General features: G+C 45.8%; 1 protein-coding gene across 1 annotated transcript in view; it reads left to right on the top strand.

Moving 5' to 3' along the window:
• Window positions 1-2261: 2261 nt before the first annotated feature.
• Window positions 2262-24303, top strand: part of LOC115116441 (1-phosphatidylinositol 4,5-bisphosphate phosphodiesterase beta-3-like) — a 168291-nt gene continuing 146249 nt past the window's right edge. Inside the window, exons 1-2 of the mRNA XM_065025231.1 lie at window positions 2262-2869; window positions 19255-19341. Coding sequence (XP_064881303.1) covers window positions 2771-2869; window positions 19255-19341 — 186 coding nt within the window. The 5' untranslated portion in view covers window positions 2262-2770. The remainder of the gene's footprint in view (window positions 2870-19254; window positions 19342-24303) is intronic.

Consider the following 24303-nt stretch of genomic DNA (forward strand, 5'->3'; position numbering starts at 1 on the left):
CCAAACCCTCCACTAACCCGGACGACACTGGCCCCATGGGCATCCCGATCGGCTGCGACAGAGCCTGGACTTCAAGAACATCCCTGCCGGGCCAAACCCTCCACTAACCCGGACGACACTGGCCCCATGGGCATCCCGATCGGCTGCGACAGAGCCTGGACTTCAAGAACATCCCTGCCGGGCCAAACCCTCCACTAACCCGGACGACACTGGCCCCATGGGCATCCCGATCGGCTGCGACAGACTTCTGGACTTCAACCAGAATCTCTAATGGCACAGCTAGTACTGCAATGCATTAAATAAACCAAAACGTGTTTCTCACAAGTGTAGCAGGTTGTGAACTCTGCAAACAACATTTCCACTCTGAGAATGAGAACAGCAAATGACTTCATTAAAACATGCATTATTATTAACAGAAATGAATGTAACCAAATGATGGGGATTAATGGTAAATGTACTACTGGTGACATGTGTAATGGGGAATTGATACAAATAAACAATCAAAGGCCAAACGACTCACATGAAACAATAAATGCTAAGAATTGGAGGGCAAACGACTCACATGAAACAATAAATGCTAAGAATTGGAGGGCAAACGACTCACACGAAACAATAAATGCTAAGAATTGGAGGGCAAACGACTCACACGAAACAATAAATGCTAAGAATTGGAGGGCAAACGACTCACACGAAACAATAAATGCTAAGAATTGGAGGGCAAACGACTCACACGAAACAATAAATGCTAAGAATTGGAGGGCAAACGACTCACACGAAACAATAAATGCTAAGAATTGGAGGGCAAACGACTCACACGAAACAATAAATGCTAAGAATTGGAGGGCAAACGACTCACGTGAAACAATAAATGCTAAGAACTGGAGGGCAAACAACTCAGCCATTCTGGAGAGAGACACAGTTCATATCTTCACCACAGACCCTCCCTGTCTTCTTGTCATAACATTGCAAATAGTTTAATCCTCTTCATATTTTAGAGGCTTTTGACTGACAGCAGCAACTCAATAATCAGCCCGGTTTATTGCCACTTCCACTGCTCAAGTAGGCCTACACAGCTTGTTCTTCCACTGCTCAAGTAGGCCTACACAGCTTGTTCTTCCACTGCTCAAGTAGGCCTACACAGCTTGTTCTTCCACTGCTCAAGTAGGCCTACACAGCTTGTTCTTCCACTGCTCAAGTAGGCCTACACAGCTTGTTCTTCCACTGCTCAAGTAGGCCTACACAGCTTGTTCTTCCACTGCTCAAGTAGGCCTACACAGCTTGTTCTTCCACTGCTCAAGTAGGCCTACACAGCTTGTTCTTCCACTGCTCAAGTAGGCCTACACAGCTTGTTCTTCCACTGCTCAAGTAGGCCTACACAGCTTGTTCTTCCACTGCTCAAGTAGGCCTACACAGCTTGTTCTTCCTCTGCTCAAGTAGGCCTACACAGCTTGTTCTTCCACTGCTCAAGTAGGCCTACACAGCTTGTTCTTCCACTGCTCAAGTAGGCCTACACAGCTTGTTCTTCCTCTGCTCAAGTAGGCCTACACAGCTTGTTCTTCCTCTGCTCAAGTAGGCCTACACAGCTTATTTAAAACCTAACAGCCATTTGTGCTCTCTGGTGAAGTCATTTGACATATTTCATTTATTTTTGTATAGACAGGAATAATTCAATAATTTTGGGCAGATACTTTAAAGGGAGGTTAGCGCTCCCTAAAATAGCTCACATTCCCGTGTGGAGCATGGTACTTGCACTGCTAGGGTTGTGGGATTGATTCCAGCAGGGAACAATATGAAAATGTCTGCGATCACTACTGTATATTGCACTGTAAAATAACATTTGTTAAATTATGTTGTTGTCAGGTCATCAGGACTATCAAGCCAATGCAACAGCCTGTTTTCCAAAACGGTAGGCTACCACATGGATTGGCATTACATAAAAGTGCGTCGCTGCGGGACAATGTCTAGGCTACTATTCTATTTAGGAGAGGATCGGGATCGATGAGGTCTCGCCTACGGCGGCATCTCGCCCAAGACCATGCCTGCCGAGGAAACACGCTACAACATAGCTGCCATTCTTTATGGGGTGTTGTAGGAGACAGCATGCATGAGGACGGATCACTTTGTGTTAGCTGGCAGTGTGAGCGCGTTAAAAAACTCCAACGTTCTTGCCACGCTTCAGCGTAAAGTCTCCAACGCACAGAACACGCCTCAAATTAAAAATGGAATGACAGCGTCTGTCTGTCTGAAAAGAAGAGAGTAGAGAAAAAACAACCCTTTCCCCCCTCACTCTTACTCACTGAATCTCTCCTTCCTTCTCGCTCTGTCCTGCGTGCTCCCCCTTTCTCAAAAACATGAAGGAAGAAAGAGAAGAAATCCGTCTGGACGAGTGTGGAGAAGGGAAAGTTTGAGGGCAGCTTTTAAAAGAAAACGAAAGAGAGAGAGGAACAATAATATGCGGATGGAATGAAGATAGGGTGCTTTATAGCCATTCAACGCAATTAAGCGAGACATACGGGCTGCGCACAAGAACGCAGTTACTCGACTCTTCTCAACGTGAGACTTTTAGAATCATTTTAGGATAGATGAATACTCAAACCTCGACTATTAAGACACAAATTATCGTATTTACTAAGTTCTAGAGCAGCTTCATGAGCTGCAAGTCACAGCTCATCCCGGAAAAGGACTTAGCCCCGAGGACCAGGGGGCAGTGACTAGGGCAGGTCGCCGCACCCGGAGTTTAGGCGTTGCCACACGGCGTTGACCCGGAGCCATGGCAGGGGCGAAGCCCGGAGTCCACGCTCTACAGCTCAAACCTGTGTCGGTTCACGACATACTAAAACGGGGGAGCAAGTTTATCAAATGGGACGAGGTTAGTAGTCTACCTACATATCCAAACGTGTGTGTGTATTCTTCTCGTATTTTCTCCCCCGCCACAAGTGGCATTCAAGCGCCATTCATTTAAAATATAATAGTAGCATAACTATATGTGAATGTTTTATTGACAAATCTGTACTTTGTGGACATTACTTTGTAGAGCCATGTTGGTTGTGAGAGACAAAGTTGACTTTTGACACCACAGTCAGAGCAGCCCAGAGGCTGTAGTACAGGCTCAACCTGGTCTCAGAGCATTTCGTATGATTCTGTATGTAAATTGAACAGATTCCATTTAGTATATGTTACGTTTTGTATGGTTACATAAGACCAATGGTTACTTAACTAACCCACACCGTAACACTTTAACTCCTAAACTTAATCCTAACTTTAAACATAACCCCTAGCCTAGCTAATGTCAGTGAGCTAGCTAACGTTAGCCACCTAGCTAGAATTCATAACATAACATTGCAAAATTCATAACATACACTACATGACCAAAAGTACCTGCTTGTCGAACATCTCATTCCAAAATCATGGGCATTAATATGGAGTTGGTCCCCCCCTTTGCTGCTATAACAGCCTCCACTCTTCTGGGAAGGCTTTCCACTAGATGTTGGAACATTGCTGCGGGGACTTGCATCCATTAAGCCACAAGAGTATTAGTGAGGTCAGGCACTGATGTTGGGCAATGAGGACTGGCTTGCAGTCGGCATTCCAATTTATCTCAAAGGTGTTCGATGGGGTTGAGGTCAGGGCTTTGTGCAGGCCAGTCAAGTTCTTTCACACCGATCTCAACAAACCATTTCTGTATAGACCTTGCTTTGTGCATGCTGAAACAGGAAGGGGCCTTCCCCAAACTGTTGCCACAAAATTGGAAACACAGAATCGTCTAGAATATGCTGTAGCATTAAGTTGTCCCTTAACTGGAACTAAGGGACTGAGCCCGAACCATGAAAAACCGCCCCAGACCATTATTCCTCCTCCACCAAACTTTACAGTCGGCACTATGCATTGGGGCAGGTAGCGTTCTCCTGGCATCTGCCAAACCCAGTTTCATCGGTTGGACTGTTAGATGGTGAAGCGTGAGTCATCACTCCAGAGAACGCTTTTCCACTACTCCAGAGTCCAATGGCGGCGAGCTTTACACCACTCCAGCCGAAGCTTGTCCTTGCGCATGGTGAACTTAGGCTTGTTTGCGGCTGCTCGGCCATGGAAACCCATTTCATGAAGTTCCTGACGAACAGTTATTGTGCTGACTTTGCTTCCAGAGGCAGTTTGGAACTCGGTAGTGAGTATTGCAACTTGAGGACAGACTATTTCCACACGCTACACGCTTCAGCACTCGGTGGTCCCGTTCTGTGAGCTTGTGTGGTCTACCACTTTGCGGCTGAGCCATTGTTGCTCCTAGACATTTCCACTTCACAATAGCAGCGCTTACAGTTGACCGGGGCAGATCTAGCAGGGCAGAAATTTGACAAACTGACTTGTCGGAAAGGTGGCATCAGTTGAAAGTCACTGAGCTCTTCAGTAAAGCCAATGTTTGTCTATGGAGATTGTATGGCTGTGTGCTCGATTTTATACACATGTCAGCAACGGGTGTAATAGACGAATCCACTAATTTGAAGGGGTGTCCACATACTTTTTGCGATGTCGTGTATAATACGAATTGTAATTTGTAACAAATTATACGAAATGGGTGATGGACATTAATATATACCTTAACGAAACATAACAAATCATAAACGACACTGAACCAAAATGTAAACGCAACATGTAACAATTTTCTAAGATTTGACTGAGTTACGGTTCGTATGAGGAAATCAGTTACTTTATGAATTTCACATGACTGGGAATATCCATATGCATCTGTTGGTCCCAGATACCTTAAAACAGAAGGGGGAGGGGCTACTACAATGAGTTGGGGAAACGCTAGGCTACATGTCAACATACAGGTCCTGTCCCAAATGTGACCTTTTGACGTATCCCTATGGGGTTCTATTCAAAAGTAGTGCACTATATAGGAAGTAGGGTACAATTTGGGACGTAACACCCATGTGCAGGTATAGATAGGCCTAGCTCTGTTCTCTGTTTTGAATTCTTGTCAAGCAAGTTTTTCCTCAGCTCAGGTTTAAAAACATTTTTTTTTAAATTCCACGTTCAAAACAACTGGGGACTCGGGAAATCTCAGACTTCCAACTTCAGTTCAAAACGACCAGGATCTCGAGGGGGGAAAAAAACGAGCTCCGACTGGGGAATAATCCATTTGAACGGTCATCCATCTCGGAAATCCAACTCGGGTCACTTCTTAGAGCTCTGACTCTCCTACCTGAAGATCACTGACCTTCATGATTCGACCTCGAGTTTTTCAGACTTCCCAGTTGTTTTGAATGCAGCAAATTATCACTGCTGGTATTGACCAACCCCCATTTTCTTTCCCACTTTTACGTTCTCTGTCTCTGCTCAGTTGACATGGGAATTTGAAAGACGGAGTATAGGACTAGAGGGAGTATAGGCCTCGAGTCAAACGTCGGCATGCATAGCAATAATTCCTTATTAAACTGATCATATGGCAGTAGGCAGATTATACATCAGTCCTGTAAACACTTTACTCTGTTTATCTTAATCGGCGTAAATTCAAAATCAAAGTAAGCTGATTAAAACACCTGGTTTTCTGAGCAATCTTTCAAATGATTAGGACGTGTAAACACCTTTTTTCAAGCAGAGTTCCAGCGCTGTGTATTTGATCTGTACATGTGCTAACAGCAGCAGTTCAAGACTCTCTCTCTTTTGTGCAAGTGAAGTGAGTTCGGGAACAACTGAAAGTATCTTAGTTTGAAATAGTTTTCACATACAAACTTTATCTGTCCGAACTCAGGATAAAATGTTCTTCCCAAAAATAACGTGGTCAAGTGTGGTAGAGGGTTTTATTTTGATTGGTGATTTTCTGCGTTTATCATAATTCCCATCAGGCAGCCTGATTTCAGATGTGTCCATGTAAACAGGATTATTAGGATTAAATTGTTGTTCTTGCAAAGCATTTAAACATTTTAAACAAATGATTATATTTAAAAATCAGACTATTCACAATAAATCACATTATTTTGTGCAATGTAACCGTGCTCACTACTGTCTCATTCTCATCACCGTAAGAGGTGAATGAGAATTTAGCCTATAGGCTGAAACACCTAAATGTGTGTGGTCATAGATGTATTTTAAACACCATTGTAGGACTATTTTAGTCCTATTAGTGAACCAGATAAACAAGTCTACAATCTGTGTTCTAATGAAGCAAGACAAACCAGTTTTACAGAAAACCTGAGATCTGCCTCTCGCTCTCTCTCCCTAATAATTTATCTTCCGCGTGTTTCACACCACCTCGCCTGGCAACCTGCTCGCATGGTAACCACCTCGCCTGGCAACCTGCTCGCATGGTAACCACCTCGCCTGGCAACCTGCTCGCCTGGTAACCACCTCGCCTGGCAACCTGCTCGCCTGGTAACCACCTCGCCTGGCAACCTGCTCGCATGGTAACCACCTCGCCTGGCAACCTGCTCGCATGGTAACCACCTCGCCTGGCAACCTGCTCGCATGGTAACCACCTCGCCTAGCAACCTGCTCGCATGGTAACCACCTCGCCTGGCAACCTGCTCGCGTGGTAACCACCTCGCCTGGCAACCTGCTCGCGTGGTAACCACCTCGCCTGGCAACCTGCTCGCATGGTAACCACCTCGCCTGGCAACCTGCTCGCCTGGCAACCTGCTCGCCTGGCAACCTGCTCGCCTGGCAACCTGCTCGCATGGTAACCACCTCGCCTGGCAACCTGCTCGCGTGGTAACCACCTCGCCTGGCAACCTGCTCGCGTGGTAACCACCTCGCCTGGCAACCTGCTCGCGTGGTAACCACCTCGCCTGGCAACCTGCTCGCGTGGTAACCACCTCGCCTGGCAACCTGCTCGCGTGGTAACCACCTCGCCTGGCAACCTGCTCGCGTGGTAACCACCTCGCCTGGCAACCTGCTCGCGTGGTAACCACCTCGCCTGGCAACCTGCTCGCGTGGTAACCACCTCGCCTGGCAACCTGCTCGCGTGGTAACCACCTCGCCTGGCAACCTGCTCGCGTGGTAACCACCTCGCCTGGCAACCTGCTCGCGTGGTAACCACCTCGCCTGGCAACCTGCTCGCATGGTAACCACCTCGCCTGGCAACCTGCTCGCATGGTAACCACCTCGCCTGGCAACCTGCTCGCGTGGTAACCACCTCGCCTGGCAACCTGCTCGCATGGTAACCACCTCACCTGGCAACCGTGGCATGCGTGTGTGTAGGGGAAATATTTAGTTTAACTGTCAGTATTTTAGTCGTAGGCGCCTGAAGTATTTTACAACTTGTTTTCAATAGAAAAACATTTGCAAACAGACACCAATACATCAGTCTACACATCTCATGTCATTTACAAACAGACACCAATACATCAGTCTACACATCTCATGTCATTTGCAAACAGACACCAATACATCAGTCTACACATCTCATGTCATTTACAAACAGACACCAATACATCAGTCTACACATCTCATGTCATTTACAAACAGACACCAATACATCAGTCTACACATCTCATGTCATTTACAAACAGACACCAATACATCAGTCTACACATCTCATGTCATTTACAAACAGACACCAATACATCAGTCTACACATCTCATGTCATTTACAAACAGACACCAATACATCAGTCTACACATCTCATGTCATTTACAAACAGACACCAATACATCAGTCTACACATCTCATGTCATTTACAAACAGACACCAATACATCAGTCTACACATCTCATGTCATTTACAAACAGACACCAATACATCAGTCTACACATCTCATGTCATTTACAAACAGACACCAATACATCAGTCTACACATCTCATGTCATTTGCAAACAGACACCAATACATCAGTCTACACATCTCATGTCATTTACAAACAGACACCAATACATCAGTCTACACATCTCATGTCATTTACAAACAGACACCAATACATCAGTCTACACATCTCATGTCATTTACAAACAGACACCAATACATCAGTCTACACATCTCATGTCATTTACAAACAGACACCAATACATCAGTCTACACATCTCATGTCATTTACAAACAGACACCAATACATCAGTCTACACATCTCATGTCATTTACAAACAGACACCAATACATCAGTCTACACATCTCATGTCATTTACAAACAGACACCAATACATCAGTCTACACATCTCATGTCATTTACAAACAGACACCAATACATCAGTCTACACATCTCATGTCATTTACAAACAGACACCAATACATCAGTCTACACATCTCATGTCATTTGCAAACAGACACCAATACATCAGTCTACACATCTCATGTCATTTGCAAACAGACACCAATACATCAGTCTACACATCTCATGTCATTTACAAACAGACACCAATACATCAGTCTACACATCTCATGTCATTTACAAACAGACACCAATACATCAGTCTACACATCTCATGTCATTTACAAACAGACACCAATACATCAGTCTACACATCTCATGTCATTTACAAACAGACACCAATACATCAGTCTACACATCTCATGTCATTTGCAAACAGACACCAATACATCAGTCTACACATCTCATGTCATTTACAAACAGACACCAATACATCAGTCTACACATCTCATGTCATTTGCAAACAGACACCAATACATCAGTCTACACATCTCATGTCATTTACAAACAGACACCAATACATCAGTCTACACATCTCATGTCATTTACAAACAGACACCAATACATCAGTCTACACATCTCATGTCATTTACAAACAGACACCAATACATCAGTCTACACATCTCATGTCATTTACAAACAGACACCAATACATCAGTCTACACATCTCATGTCATTTACAAACAGACACCAATACATCAGTCTACACATCTCATGTCATTTACAAACAGACACCAATACATCAGTCTACACATCTCATGTCATTTGAAGAGTTTATTAGTGTCTGTTGCTAATTCATTATTCACGTATAGTTACAGCCAGAATGACCAGTAGAGGTGCCAGTAGGTGTGTTTGGTTGTGGGGGGGTGTTTGGTTGTGGGTGTGTGGGGGTGTGTTTAGTTGTGGGGGTGTGTTTGGTTGTGGGGGTGTGTTTGGTTGTGGGGGTGTGTTTGGTTGTGGGGGTGTGTTTGGTTGTGGGGGTGTGTTTGGTTGTGGGTGTGTTTGGTTGTGGGTGTGTTTGGTTGTGGGTGTGTGTTTGGTTGTGGGTGTGTGTTTGGTTGTGTGTGGTTGTGGGGGTGTGTTTGGGTGTGTTTGGGTGTGTGTGTGTGTGTGTGTGTGTTTGGTTGTGGGTGTGTGTGTGTGTGGTGTGTGTTTGGTTGTGTGTGTGTGTGTGTGTGTGTGTGTGTGTGTTTGGTTGTAGGGGTGTGTTTGGTTGTGTGTGGTTGTGGGGGTGTGTGGAGTGTGTGTTTGGGTGTGTTTGGTTGTGGGTGTGTGTGTGTGTGTGTGTGTGTGTGTTTGGTTGTGGGTGTGTGTGTGTTTGGTTGTGGGTGTGTGTGTGTGTGTGTGTGTGTGTTCATAAAGACCATTTATCATAAATCAACTTGTTAGCTGGCACGATATCCACTGTTGTGTTGACACTACACACACACACACACACACACACACACACACACACACACACACACACACACACACACACACAGAGACTATAGAAAGTGAATCTTTCCCTGCAGTGAATGTGGTTTTATTCTGGGTGTTTTGTGTTTCACTCTGAATGACTTCCTGTCTCAGCTTGTTGTGCTCTCTGGAGCCAAAACGACTTTCCCCTCCCTTCTTCTTCGCTCCCTCTCTCCCTCAACTACATCCGTTCTGCTCCTGAATTAGAGAGAGAGAGCTCACAGTGAAACACACCATGACACTCTAACAGAGGGCTGTGAAACACACCATGACACTCTTAACAGAGGGCAGTGAAACACACCATGACACTCTAACAGAGGGCTGTGAAACACACCATGACACTCTAACAGAGGGCTGTGAAACACACCATGACACTCTAACAGAGGGCTGTGAAACACACCATGACACTCTAACAGAGGGCTGTGAAACACACCATGACACTCTAACAGAGGGCTGTGAAACACACCATGACACTCTAACAGAGGGCTGTGAAACACACCATGACACTCTAACAGAGGGCTGTGAAACACACCATGACACTCTAACAGAGGGCTGTGAAACACACCATGACACTCTAACAGAGGGCTGTGAAACACACCATGACACTCTTAACAGAGGGCTGCGAAACACACAGAGAGATCAAAGCCCATTGTATTGACGGAGGGAGGGAGGGGGGGGGACTCAGTGATTGTCTAAACGAGTCACACTATGTACTGAAACACATTGTTGCGGGAGGGCGGGAGGGAGGGATGGCGGGAGGGAGGGATGGTGGGAGGGCGGGATGGCGGGAGGGAGGGAGGGACAGACAGGCAGAGGGAAAGAATGAAAGGAAGACAGAAGGAGTGGTAGAGACAGAGGGGACAAGAAAGGTTGTAGGTCAAACACTGCCACATGTGAAGTGAGGGATTCTGGGATTGACATGTGTATTCTCCTCTTCTTCTCTCTCCCTATATCTCCTGTCCTCTATTATCCCTCCTCCTCTTCTCTCTCCCTATCCCTCCTGTCCTCTATTCTCCCGCCTCCCTATCCCTCCTCTTCCTCCTCCTCCTCTCTCTCCCTCTCCTCTTCCCTCCTGTCCTCTATTCAGGTCTCTCTCCCTATCGATCCTCCTCCTCTCCTTCTCTCTCTCCCTCTCCTCTTCCCTCCTGTTCTCTATTCAGGTCTCTCTCCCTCTCCTCTTCCCTCCTGTCCTCTGTTCAGGTCTCTCTCTCCCTCTCCTCTTCCCTCCTGTCCTCTATTCAGGTCTCTCTCTCCCTCTCCTCTTCCCTCCTGTCCTCTATTCAGGTCTCTCTCTCCCTCTCCTCTTCCCTCCTGTCCTCTATTCAGGTCTCTCTCTCCCTCTCCTCTTCCCTCCTGTCCTCTATTCAGGTCTCTCTTCCCTCCTGTCCTCTATTCAGGTCTCTCTCTCCCTCTCCTCTTCCCTCCTGTCCTCTATTCAGGTCTCTCTCTCCCTCTCCTCTTCCCTCCTGTCCTCTATTCAGGTCTCTCTCCCTCTCCTCTTCCCTCCTGTCCTCTATTCAGGTCTCTCTCTCCCTCTCCTCTTCCCTCCTGTCCTCTATTCAGGTCTCTCTCTCCCTCTCCTCTTCCCTCCTGTCCTCTATTCAGGTCTCTCTCTCCCTCTCCTCTTCCCTCCTGTCCTCTATTCAGGTCTCTCTCCCTCTCCTCTTCCCTCCTGTACTCTATTCAGGTCTCTCTCCCTCTCCTCTTCCCTCCTGTCCTCTATTCAGGTCTCTCTCCCTCTCCTGTTCCCTCCTGTCCTCTATTCAGGTCTCTCTCCCTCCTTCTCTCTCTCCCTCTCCTCCTCCTCCTCCTCTCATTCTCTCTCCCTCTCTCCCTCCTCCTCTCATTCTCTCTCCCTCTCTCCCTCCTCCTCTCCTTCTCTCTCTCCCTCCTCCTCTCCTTCTCTCTCTCTCCCTCCTCCTCTCCTTCTCTCTCTCTCCCTCCTCCTCTCCTTCTCTCTCTCTCCCTCCTCCTCTCCTTCTCTCTCTCTCCCTCCTCCTCTCCTTCTCTCTCTCTCCCTCCTCTCTCTCTCCCTCCTCCTCTTCGCCCTCTCTCCCTCCTTCTCTCTCTCTCCCTCTCTCCCTCCTTCTCTCTCTCCCTCCTCCTCTCCTTCTCTCTCTCTCCCTCCTCCTCTCCTTCTCTCTCTCTCCCTTCCCTCCTCCTCTCCTTCTCTCTCTCTCTCTCCTTCTCTCTCTCTCTCTCCTTCTCTCTCTCTCTCTCCTTCTCTCTCTCTCTCTCTCTCTCTCCTTCTCTCTCTCTCTCTCCTCTCTCTCTCTCCTTCTCTCTCTCCCTCCTTCTCTCCTTCTCTCTCTCCCTCCTCCTCTCCTTCTCTCTCTCTCCCTCCTCCTCTCCTTCTCTCTCTCTCCCTCCTCCTCTCCTTCCTCTCTCCCTCCTCCTCTCCTTCCTCTCTCCCTCCTCCTCTTCGCCCTCTCTCCCTCCTCCTCTTCGCCCTCTCTCTCTCCCTCCTCCTCTTCGCCCTCTCTCCCTCCTTCTCTCTCCCTCCTCCTCTCTCTCTCTCTCTCTCCTTCTCTCTCTCTCTCTCTCTCTCCTTCTCTCTCTCTCCCTCCTCCTCTCCTTCTCTCTCTCTCTCTCTCTCTCTCTCTCCTTCTCTCTCTCTCCCTCCTCCTCTCCTTCTCTCTCTCTCCCTCCTCTCCTCTCTCTCTCCCTCTTTTTCGCTTAATGATTTTCCCGTCGTCCCTTTCCCTTCTCCCCTCCCTTTTACTCTCTTCTCTTCTCCTCACCAGAGTCCAAAGGTTCTCTGCTGTCATCAACCTTTATGTTGCCAGAGCAACACACACACACACACACACACACACACACACACACACTGGTTATCCCTGCATAATAACTGATTTATGAGGTGCTGATATGAAAAAACAGACTTTACCTTTATACTATACATAATGAGAACATTCTCTCTCTCCACCTTATCTCTTTCCCTCCTCCCACCACTTTCTTCCTGTTCCCTCTCTGCTTCCCACCCTCTCTCTGTATCTCTGCGTTATACAGCAGGCTGTATCTGTCAGTGTTCCCAGGCAGTTCATGGTGTGGTTTTTGAACACAGCAGCAGTGACCGCACATGAGAAAAGAGCATAAACCACACAGACACACTGAGCTACACAAGAGGCAGTTGTTGGCTTCAGGAATGGCTGAGATGTTTGTGGTGTTCTCTAGCTGTGAGGGAGAGGTAAGGGAGAGCAGAACTCATATCCATGTGTGAATAGACTATCATTAATAAGGCCTGTGCATGGAGGGGGTCTGGAGAGCAACAGGTTGTGGAGAGGGAGGAGGAGGAGAGCGGGAAGACTGGAGTAATAGACAGAGATGCGAGGAGAGAGAGAGAGATCCAAAGAGAGAGAGAGAGATCCGAAGAGAGAGAGAGAGATCCGAGGAGAGAGATCCGAAGAGAGAGAGAGAGAGATCCGAAGAGAGAGAGAGATCCGAGGAGAAAGATCCGAAGAGAGAGAGAGAGAGATCCGAAGAGAGAGAGAGATCCGAGGAGAAAGATCCGAAGAGAGAGAGAGAGAGATCCGAAGAGAGAGAGAGAGAGATCCGAAGAGAGAGAGAGAGAGAGATCCGAGGAGAGAGATCCGAAGAGAGAGAGAGAGAGATCCGAAGAGAGAGAGAGATCCGAGGAGAAAGATCCGAGGAGAGAGAGAGAGAGAGAGAGAGAGAGATCCGAGGAGAGAGGGAGAGGGAGAGAGAGAGAGATCAGAGAGAGAGAGAGATCCGAGGAGGGAGAGAGGGAGAGAGAGAGGGAGAGAGAGAGAGAGAGAGATCCGAGGAGAGAGAGAGAGAGAGGTCTCTCTCTAAGTGTTTAGGCAAAACACGACACGCTGTAAACGTGCAAAATAACTTGTGTGTTAGTAGGTCTGTATTCACAAAGCCTCTGAGTAGGAGTGCTGATATATGGACACCTGATCCTAGATCATAATGAATTAGATTATATGGACACCTGATCCTAGATCATAATGAATTAGATTATATGGACACCTGATCCTAGATCATCACTCCTACTCTGAGACGCTTTGTGAATACAGAACTAACTCCTGCTTCTTTACAGCGTGTCCTGTTTTTGGGTCATATTCATTAGAAACCAAACGGAAGAAAACATACTGAAATAGGGGAGGGACTTCGTTGAACTTGTCCAATAAGAAACATTCTATTTATTTATTTTTTGCTATGCTGTTGCACCTTATGAATACGGGCCACAACAACGATCCTATCACAGTGGAGAGAGAACCAATAGTAGTTGTCCTTTTATGTTTGATGCCTGAGCACATCTAGCAGACTGTAGTTTCAACGTTGGTCGTTGATGCCAAGGTGCCTGGTAGTTCTTTCTTTATTTTTATTTGACCTTTATTTAACTAGGCAAGTCAGTTAAGAACAAATGCTTATTTTCAATGAAGGCCTAGGAACAGTGGGTTAACTGCCTTGTTCAGGGGCAGAACGACAGATTTGTACCTTGTCAGCTCGGGGGTTTGAACTTGCAACCTTCCGGTTACTAGTCCAACGCTCTAACCACTAGGCTACCCTGCCGCCCCATTTAACAAAATATACCCTGATGAAGACTGCTTGTCTGTCCAAAATGTTGGACGGAAACATTTTTTTTGCATCTGAGCTCCTAGAGTGTGTGGTTCTCGTTTATAAAAAAATAAAAAAAAGTGTTTAAAGTATTTTATTTGTATTTTTAAATCATCCGCCTAAATAGCTAGCAATAATCCGCTAGCACCTCGCCTAAATAGCTAGCAATAATCCGCTAGCACCTCGCCTAAATAGCTAGCAATAATCCGCTAGCACCTCGCCTAAATAGCTAGCAATAATCCGCTAGCACCTCGCCTAAATAGCTAGCAATAATCCGCTAGCACCTCGCCTAAATAGCTAGCAATAATCCGCTAGCACCTCGCCTAAATAGCTAGCAATAATCCGCTAGCACCTCGCCTAAATAGCTAGCAATAATCCGCTAGCACCTCGCCTAAATAGGTGTGCACTTCTTTTGCCTCTAGATTACCTGGTATTTCTATGTCACTCTAGGAGGGAAAGGGAAGTGTGTGTGTGTGTGTGTGTGAGAGAGAGATATATATATATATATATATATGGTGGAAAGTGAAACCTCCATGTACAGTAAATGGTAGTGAATGACACTGAAACCACTCCTGGCCCCCATAGGGGCCGTCTGAGACAGACCTAACGAGAGAGATCGAATGGAGATATGAGACGAGGAGGAGAAAGCACTGGAAAGGAAAGGAGACAGAGTCAGGGATGGAAGAAATAACTTTTAATCAATTCCCCAGTGACACTCAGACACTCAGATTGTTCACACACAAAAAAAGCCAATAACATTTACTTGTTAACATAATGACGGCACCAACCTTCATTCTGTTACCGAACTTTGCATCGGCACTATTCTTCAATTAAATGTTTACATTTTTTATTTGACAGTTTTCAGTGAAAATTGTTAAAACTAGTCCCGTGTGGTTGTATGGTTTGTTAAACTTTGGAATCATTGTTTTTTAAAATCCAAATAAAACATTTAAAAAAGAATTGATGTCATCCAATCGATCAGCTGTTACCATGGAAACGCCCTTTTGGTTTTATGCTGTTCAACAGTAACGACCTGACCAAATTCACATAGAAATATGACTTATAGATCTGTCATTCTCATTGAAAGCAAGTCTAAGAAGTGGTAGATTTTGTTCTATGTGTGCTATTTCTTTGCTTCCCGTTCTTACATGTTTTTCTTTTAGGTTTTGTAGACCAGCTGAAAATACAATATGTTTGATTGATGGAAAATATATTTCACAGCTGTTTAGATGGTACAATGATTCAATCTCTACACTATATTTGCTTGTTTTGTATGGCTGTCTCCGACTAAAGAAATATTGTTAGACCAAGAGCTATCCTGTTCTATCGACCATCGACTAGTCTAAATGTTTAAACTTATTTTCCATATATAAACGGACACACCCAATGGGTTTGAATCAAATCAACTACATATGCACTGAGCTTGTCTGATGCTTTAAGCACACTGTTTGGAATCCTGGAATCCTGACCTGTTCACCGGAAGTGCTACCTTGTCCCAGACCTGCTGTTTTCAACTCTCTAGAGACAGCAGGAGTGGTAGAGATACTCTTAATGATCGCTACCTTGTCCCAGACCTGCTGTTTTCAACTCTCTAGAGACAGCAGGAGGGGTAGAGATACTCTTAATGATCGCTACCTTGTCCCAGACCTGCTGTTTTCAACTCTCTAGAGACAGCAGGAGTGGTAGAGATACTCTTAATGATCGCTACCTTGTCCCAGACCTGCTGTTTTCAACTCTCTAGAGACAGCAGGAGTGGTAGAGATACTCTTAATGATCGCTACCTTGTCCCAGACCTGCTGTTTTCAACTCTCTAGAGACAGCAGGAGGGGTAGAGATACTCTTAATGATCGCTACCTTGTCCCAGACCTGCTGTTTTCAACTCTCTAGAGACAGCAGGAGTGGTAGAGATACTCTTAATGATCGCTACCTTGTCCCAGACCTGCTGTTTTCAACTCTCTAGAGACAGGAGGAGCGGTAGAGATACTCTTCATGATCGGCTATGAAAAGCTAACTGACATTTCCTCCTGAGGTGCTGACGTGCTGCACCCATGACAACTACTGTGATTATTATTATTTGACCCTGCTGGTCATTTATGAACATTTGAACATCTTGGCCATGTTCTGTTATAATCTCCACCTGGCACAGCCAGAAGAGGACTGGCCAGCCCTCATAGCCTGGTTCCTCTCTATGTTTCTTCCTAGTTTCTGGCCTTTCTAGGGAGTTTTTCCTAGCCACCGTGCTTCTACACCTGCATTGTTTGCTGTTTGGGGTTTTAGACTGGGTTTCTGTACAGCACTTTGAGATATCAGCTGATGTACGAAGGGCTTTATAAATACATTTGATTAGATTTTTTTTTTATTTGACTTTTTTAATAAATTAATTTACACACAAATGACTCAAGAGCCCGATGGTCACACTGTGTGTTGTTTTCTTTAAATGACAGCGAGCGCTTGTGACTGACACACATTGTCTCTCTCCCTAACCGCAGAGAAAAGGCACCACAGCACAGAAAGTGTTTGACTGAAAAGTTCTGTTACCCGAAATCCCTAATTGGTTTAGGAAAAAACATTCCCTTTCCCCTCAACCCCTGCTCTCTTTTACGTGAAACATGTGACCAATAGGACCTGACCTACATACAACCTGTCATAATCACATCAGTAAAAGGGTTATAACTCCCATCACAGTAACATGTGACGGCAAAATGGATGCGGGGGGATGTGAAAAAGAAACTGGAAGTGAGCGAATGTTGACTGGTTTCTCAGGAGGGGAAGTCAGATGTGTGGAAGAGGTTTGAATTAGTTGTGGAAACTACTGGTTATCAAGAAAAAGGTATAGGAGCAAGTGTTGCTTGTATTATATTATGTAGTATATAGTATATACTGTGTTTCATATATATATATATATATATATATATATATATATATATATATATATATATATATATATATATATATATATATATATATACACATACATACTGCTCAAAAAAATAAAGGGAACACTTAAACAACTCAATGTAACTCCAAGTCAATCACACTTCTGTGAAATCAAACTGTCCACTTAGGAAGCAACACTGATTGACAATAAATGTCACATGCTGTTGTGCAAATGGAATGGAACAGCAGGTGGAAATTATAGGCAATTAGCAAGACACCCCCAATAAAGGAGTGGTTCTGCAGGTGGTGACCACAGACCACTTCTCAGTTCCTATGCTTCCTGGCTGATATTTTGGTCACTTTTGAATGCTGGCGGTGCTTTCACTCTAGTGGTAGCATGAGACGGAGTCTACAACCCACACTTAAGTGGCTCAGGTAGTGCAGCTCATCCAGGATGGCACATCAATGCGAGCTGTGGCAAGAAGGTTTGCTGTGTCTGTCAGCGTAGTGTCCAGAGCATGGAGGCGCTACGAGGAGACAGGCCAGTACATCAGGAGACGTGGAGGAGGCTGTAGGAGGGCAACAACCCAGCAGCAGGACCGCTACCTCAGCCTTTGTGCAAGGAGGAGCAGGAGGAGCACTGCCAGAGCCCTGCAAAATGACCTCCAGCAGGCCACAAATGTGCATGTGTCTGCTCAAACGGTCAGAAACAGACCGCGTTGGCGGATGCTTTAGTCCAGGTCTGGGAGGAGATCCCTCAGGAGACCATTCACCACCTCCTCAGGAGCATGCCCAGGCTTTGTAGGGAGGTCATACAGGCACGTGGAGGCCACACACTACTGAGTCTCATTTTGACTTGTTTTAAGGACATTATATCAAAGTTGTATCAGCCTGTAGTGTGGTTTTCCACTTTAATTTTGAGTGTGACTCCAAATCCAGACCTCCATGGGTTGATACATTTGATTTCCATTTATATTTTTTGTGTGATTTTTGTTGTCAGCACATTCAACTATGTAAAGAAAAAATGTTTTAATAAGCATATTTCATTCATTCAGATCTAGGATGTGTTATTTTAGTGTTCCCTTTATTTTTTTGAGCAGTATATATATATATATATATATACATACAGACAGACAGTTGTAGTCGGAAGTTTACATACACTTTAGCCAAATACATTTCGACTCAGTTTTTCACAATTCCCGACATTTAGTCCTAGTAAAAATTCCCTGTCCTAGGTCAGTTAGGATCACCACTTTATTTTAAGAATATGAAATGTCAGAATAATAGTTGAGAGAATTATTTCTTTCAGCTTTTATTTCTTTCATCACATTCCCAGTGGGTTAGAAGTGAACATACACTCAGTTAGTATTTGGTAGCATTACCTTTTAAAATAGTTTAACTTGGGTCAAAAGGTTCTGGTAGCCTTGCACAAGCTTCCCACAATAAGTTGGGTTAATTTTGGCCCATTCCTCCTGACAGAGCTGGTGTAACTGAGTCCGGTTTGTAGACCTCCTTGCTCGCACACGCTTCTTCAGTTCTGCCCACAAATGTTCTATAGGATTGAGGTCAGGGCTTTGTGATGGCCACTCCAATACCTTGATTTTGTTATCCTTAAGCCATTTTGCCACAACTTTGGAAGTCTGCTTGGGGTCATTGTCCATTTGGAAGAGCCATTTGCGACCCAACTTTAACCTGACTGATTTCTTGAGATGTTGCTTCAATATATCCACATAATTTTCCATCCTCATGGTGCCATCTATTTTGTGAGGTGCACCAGTCCCTCCTGCAGCAAATGTATGTTTTGTTTGACCCTAATCATTAAGGTGAGGTTAAGCTGATCCTATATTTGTTTGGTTTGACCCTAATCATTAAGGTGAGGTTAAACTGATCCTAGATCTGTTTGGTTTGACCCTAATCATTAAGGTGAGGTTAAGCTGATCCTAGATCTGTTTGGTTTGACCCTAATCATTAAGGTGAGGTTAAGCTGATCCTATGATGTCTCAGATCCGAGATGGCATCGGATCTGAGACAGCATCGGACCCCCCCAGCTAATACCTAGGCTTGAGCTCAGCAGGTTAACACAGTCGTATGGCATGTAGGAGACCTGGCTTTCCAACCTCATGCCGGTCACATATTAGTCATATGTGTACAGTGTGTATATCCCGATGTATTAACGTGTGTGTGTTTGTGTGTGTAGGAGCCCAACAGCGGTCACCCAACCCTCATCACTCTGAAGGTGGACCCAGATGGATTCTTCCTTTACTGGACTGGTGGGGCCAACATGGTGAGTAGTGGGGCCAACATGGTGAGTCTGGTGGGGCCAACATGGTGAGTCTAGTGGGGCCAACATGGTGAGTCTGGTGGGGCCAACATGGTGAGTCTAGTGGGGCCAACATGGTGAGTCTGGTGGGGCCAACATGGTGAGTCTGGTTGGGCCAACATGGTGAGTCTGGTGGGGCCAACATGGTCAGTCTAGTGGGGCTAACATATACACACACAATACCCCATAATGACAAAGCGAAAACAGGTTTTTAGAATTTTTTGCAAATTTATAAAAAAAAATGAAAGATTGAAAGCTCCGAGACAGGATTGTGTCGAGGCAAAGATTTGATGAAGGGTACAAAAACATTTCCGCAGCATTGAAGGTCCTCAAGAACACAGTGGCTCTGCAGCACTCCACCAATCAGGCCTTTATGGTAGAGTGGCCAGACAAGAAGCCACTCCTCAGTAAAAGGCACATGACAGCCAGCTTGGATTTTGTCAAAAGTCACCTAAAGGACTCTCAGACCATGAGAAACGAGATTACCTGGTCTGATAAAACCAAGATTGAACTCTATGACCTGAATGCCAAGTGTCACGTCTGGAGGAAACCTGGCACCATCCCTACGGTGAAACATGGTGGTGGCAGCATCATGCTGTGGGGATGTTTTTCAGCAGCAGGGACTGGGAGACTAGTCAGGATCAAGGGAAAGATGAACGGAGCAAAGTACAGAGAGATCATTAATGAAAACCTGCTCCACAGCGCTCAGAACCTCAGACTGGGGCAAAGGTTCACCTTCCAACAGGACAATGACCCTAAACACTCAGCCAAGATAATGCAGGAGTGGCTTCGGGACAAGTCTCTGAATGTCCTTGAGTGGCCCAGCCAGAGCCTGGACTTGAACCCGATCGAACATCTCTGGAGAGACCTGAAAATCGCTGTGCAGTGATGCTCCCTATTCAACCTGACAGAGCTTGAGAGGATCTGCAGAGAAGAATGGGAGAAACTCCCCAAATACAGGTGTGCCAAGCTTGTAGCGTCATACCCAAGAAGACTTGAGGCTGTAATCACTGCCACAGATGCTTCAACTAAGTACTGAGTAAAGGGTCTGAATACTTATGTAAATGTGATATTTCAATTGTATTTTTAACACATTTGCAAAGTTTTCTAAAAACCTGTTTTTACTTTGTCATTATGGGGTATTGTGATGTCATTATGGGGTATTGTGATGTCATTATGGGGTATTGTGTGTAGATTGATGAGTGGGAAAAAAACAATTTAATCAGTTTTAGAATAAGGCTGTAACGTTACAAAATGTGGAAAAAGTCAAGCGGTCTGAATATTTTCTGAAAGCACTGAGGTGTTGTGTGTTTACCTCGTCTTTCACTGTATATCAGACTTCCATGTGGAAGTCATTTCTGTTGTTCTTATTGTCTTCATCTTTTCTTTCTCACCCCACTGTCCTGTCTCCTTCTTTAACTCACACACACCCTCTCACTCTTTCTCTCACACCCTCTCACTCTCTCACACACACACCCTCTCACTCTTTCTCTCACACCCTCTCACTCTTTCTCTCACACCCTCTCACTCTTTCTCTCACACCCTCTCACTCTCTCACACACACACCCTCTCACACACACACCCTCTCACTCTTTCTCTCTCTCTCTCACACACCCTCTCACTCTTTCTCTCTCACACACCCTCTCACTCTTTCTCTCTCTCACACACCCTCTCACTCTTTCTCTCACACCCTCTCACTCTCTCTCACACACACCCTCTCATTCTCTCACACACACACCCTCTCTCACACACACACACCATCTCTCTCACACACCCTCTACTTCTCTCTCACACCCTCTCACTCTCTCACACACACACACCCTCTCACTCTCTCACACACACACCCTCTCTCACACACACACACCATCTCTCTCACACACCCTCTACTTCTCTCTCTCTCTCTCTCTCTCTCTCTCTCTCTCTCTCTCACACACACGTACACGCACTCTCTCTCTCTCTATCCATTCCTGATGTTGTTCTCTCTGTGTCTCATTAGTCCACACAGTTGTATGTGTTCCAAATGGCTCGCTATGTAGTAAAGTAGTGTGCTGTGTTTCACCCAGAGCCCTGTAGTAAAGTAGTGTGCTGTGTTTCACCCAGAGCCCTGTAGTGTGCTGTGTTTCACCCAGAGCCCTGTAGTAAAGTAGTGTGCTGTGTTTCACCCAGAGCCCTGTAGTAAAGTAGTGTGCTGTGTTTCACCCAGAGCCCTGTAGTAAAGTAGTGTGCTGTGTTTCACCCAGAGCCCTGTAGTAAAGTAGTGTGCTGTGTTTCACCCAGAGCTCTGTAGTAAAGTAGTGTGCTGTGTTTCACCCAGAGCCCTGTAGTAAAGTAGTGTGCTGTGTTTCACCCAGAGCCCTGTAGTAAAGTAGTGTGCTGTTTCCCCCAGAGCCCTGTAGTAAAGTAGTGTGCTGTGTTTCACCCAGAGCCCTGTAGTGTGCTGTGTTTCACCCAGAGCCCTGTAGTAAAGTAGTGTGCTGTTTCACCCAGAGCCCTGTAGTAAAGTAGTGTGCTGTGTTTCACCCAGAGCCCTGTAGTAAAGTAGTGTGCTGTGTTTCACCCAGAGCCCTGCAGTGTGCTGTGTTTTCCCCAGAGCCCTGTAGTAAAGTAGTGTGCTGTGTTTCACCCAGAGCCCTGTAGTAAAGTAGTGTGCTGTGTTTCACCCAGAGCCCTGTAGTAAAGTAGTGTGCTGTGTTTCCCCCAGAGCCCTGTAGTAAAGTAGTGTGCTGTGTTTCACCCAGAGCCCTGTAGTGTGCTGTGTTTCACCCAGAGCCCTGTAGTAAAGTAGTGTGCTGTTTCACCCAGAGCCCTGTAGTAAAGTAGTGTGCTGTGTTTCACCCAGGGCCCTGTAGTAAAGTAGTGTGCTGTGTTTCACCCAGAGCCCTGTAGTGTGCTGTGTTTCACCCAGAGCCCTGTAGTAAAGTAGTGTGCTGTGTTTCACCCAGAGCCCAATAGTAAAGTAGTGTGCTGTGTTTCATCCAGAGCCCTGTAGTAAAGTAGTGTGCTGTGTTTCACCCAGAGCCCTGTAGTAAAGTAGTGTGCTGTGTTTCACCCAGAGCCCTGTAGTAAAGTAGTGTGCTGTGTTTCACCCAGAGCCCTGTAGTAAAGTAGTGTGCTGTTTCACCCAGAGCCCTGTAGTAAAGTAGTGTGCTGTGTTTCACCCAGAGCCCTGTAGTAAAGTAGTGTGCTGTTTCACCCAGAGCCCTGTAGTAAAGTAGTGTGCTGTTTCACCCAGAGCCCTGTAGTAAAGTAGTGTGCTGTGTTTCACCCAGAGCCCTGTAGTGTGCTGTGTTTCACCCAGAGCCCTGTAGTAAAGTAGTGTGCTGTGTTTCACCCAGAGCCCTGTAGTAAAGTAGTGTGCTGTGTTTCACCCAGAGCCCTGTAGTAAAGTAGTGTGCTGTGTTTCACCCAGAGCCCTGTAGTAAAGTAGTGTGCTGTGTTTCACCCAGAGCCCTGTAGTAAAGTAGTGTGCTGTGTTTCACCCAGAGCCCTGTAGTAAAGTAGTGTGCTGTGTTTCACCCAGAGCCCTGTAGTAAAGTAGTGTGCTGTGTTTTACCCAGAGCCCTGTAGTGTGCTGTGTTTCCCCCAGAGCCCTGTAGTAAAGTAGTGTTCTGTGTTTCACCCAGAGCCCTGTAGTAAAGTAGTGTGCTGTGTTTCCCCCAGAGCCCTGTAGTAAAGTAGTGTGCTGTGTTTCACCCAGAGCCCTGTAGTGTGCTGTGTTTCCCCCAGAGCCCTGTAGTAAAGTAGTGTTCTGTGTTTCACCCAGAGCCCTGTAGTAAAGTAGTGTGCTGTTTCACCCAGAGCCCTGTAGTAAAAGTAGTGTGCTATAAAGGGAATATGGTGCTATTCGGCCAGTCGGTCATGTGAAATGTTATGTGACCAATACATAGGCCTCGTGTTGAATCAATTTTCAGGCCCCAAATTAAATCAACTCTTCCCTCTATCAATCTCTCTGTCTCTCTGTCTCTATCAGTCTCTCAATTCAATTTAAGGGTTTTATTGGCTTGGGAAACATGTGTTTTACATTGCCAAAGCAAGTAAAATAGATAATAAACAAAAGTGAAATAAACAATACAAATGAACAGTAAACATTACACTTACAAAAGTTCCAAAAGAATAAAGACATTACAAATGACAAATCTCATATTATGGCCTCCCGAGTGACGCAGCAGTGTAAGGCACTGCATCTCAGTGCTAGAGAAGCGTCACTACAGACCCTGGTTCGATTCCAGGTTGTATCAAAACCGGCCGTGATTGGGAGTCTCATAGGGCGGCGCACGATTGCTTCAGCGTCGTCCGGGTTAGGAGAGGGTTTGGCTGTGATTGGCCCAGAGTTATTCAGGTTAGGAGAGGGTTTGGCTGTGATTGGCCCAGAGTTATTCAGGTTAGGAGAGGGTTTGGCTGTGATTGGCCCAGAGTTATTCAGGTTAGGAGAGGGTTTGGCTGTGATTGGCCCAGAGTTATTCAGGTTAGGAGAGGGTTTGGCTGTGATTGGCCCAGAGTTATTCAGGTTAGGAGAGGGTTTGGCTGTGATTGGCCCAGAGTTATTCAGGTTAGGAGAGGGTTTGGCTGTGATTGGCCCAGAGTTATTCAGGTTAGGAGAGGGTTTGGCTGTGATTGGCCCAGAGTTATTCAGGTTAGGAGAGGGTTTGGCTGTGATTGGCCCAGAGTTATTCAGGTTAGGAGAGGGTTTGGCTGTGATTGGCCCAGAGTTATTCAGGTTAGGAGAGAGTTTGGCTGTGATTGGCCCAGAGTTATTCAGGTTAGGAGAGGGTTTGGCTGTGATTGGCCCATTAGTTATTCAGGTTAGGAGAGGGTTTGGCTGTGATTGGCCCAGAGTTATTCAGGTTAGGAGAGGGTTTGGCTGTGATTGGCCCAGAGTTATTCAGGTTAGGAGAGGGTTTGGCTGAGGTAGGCTGTCGTTGTTCA

The sequence above is a fragment of the Oncorhynchus nerka genome, linkage group LG12, assembly GCF_034236695.1.
Source record: "Oncorhynchus nerka isolate Pitt River linkage group LG12, Oner_Uvic_2.0, whole genome shotgun sequence".
Classification (NCBI taxonomy): Eukaryota; Metazoa; Chordata; class Actinopteri; order Salmoniformes; family Salmonidae; genus Oncorhynchus; species Oncorhynchus nerka.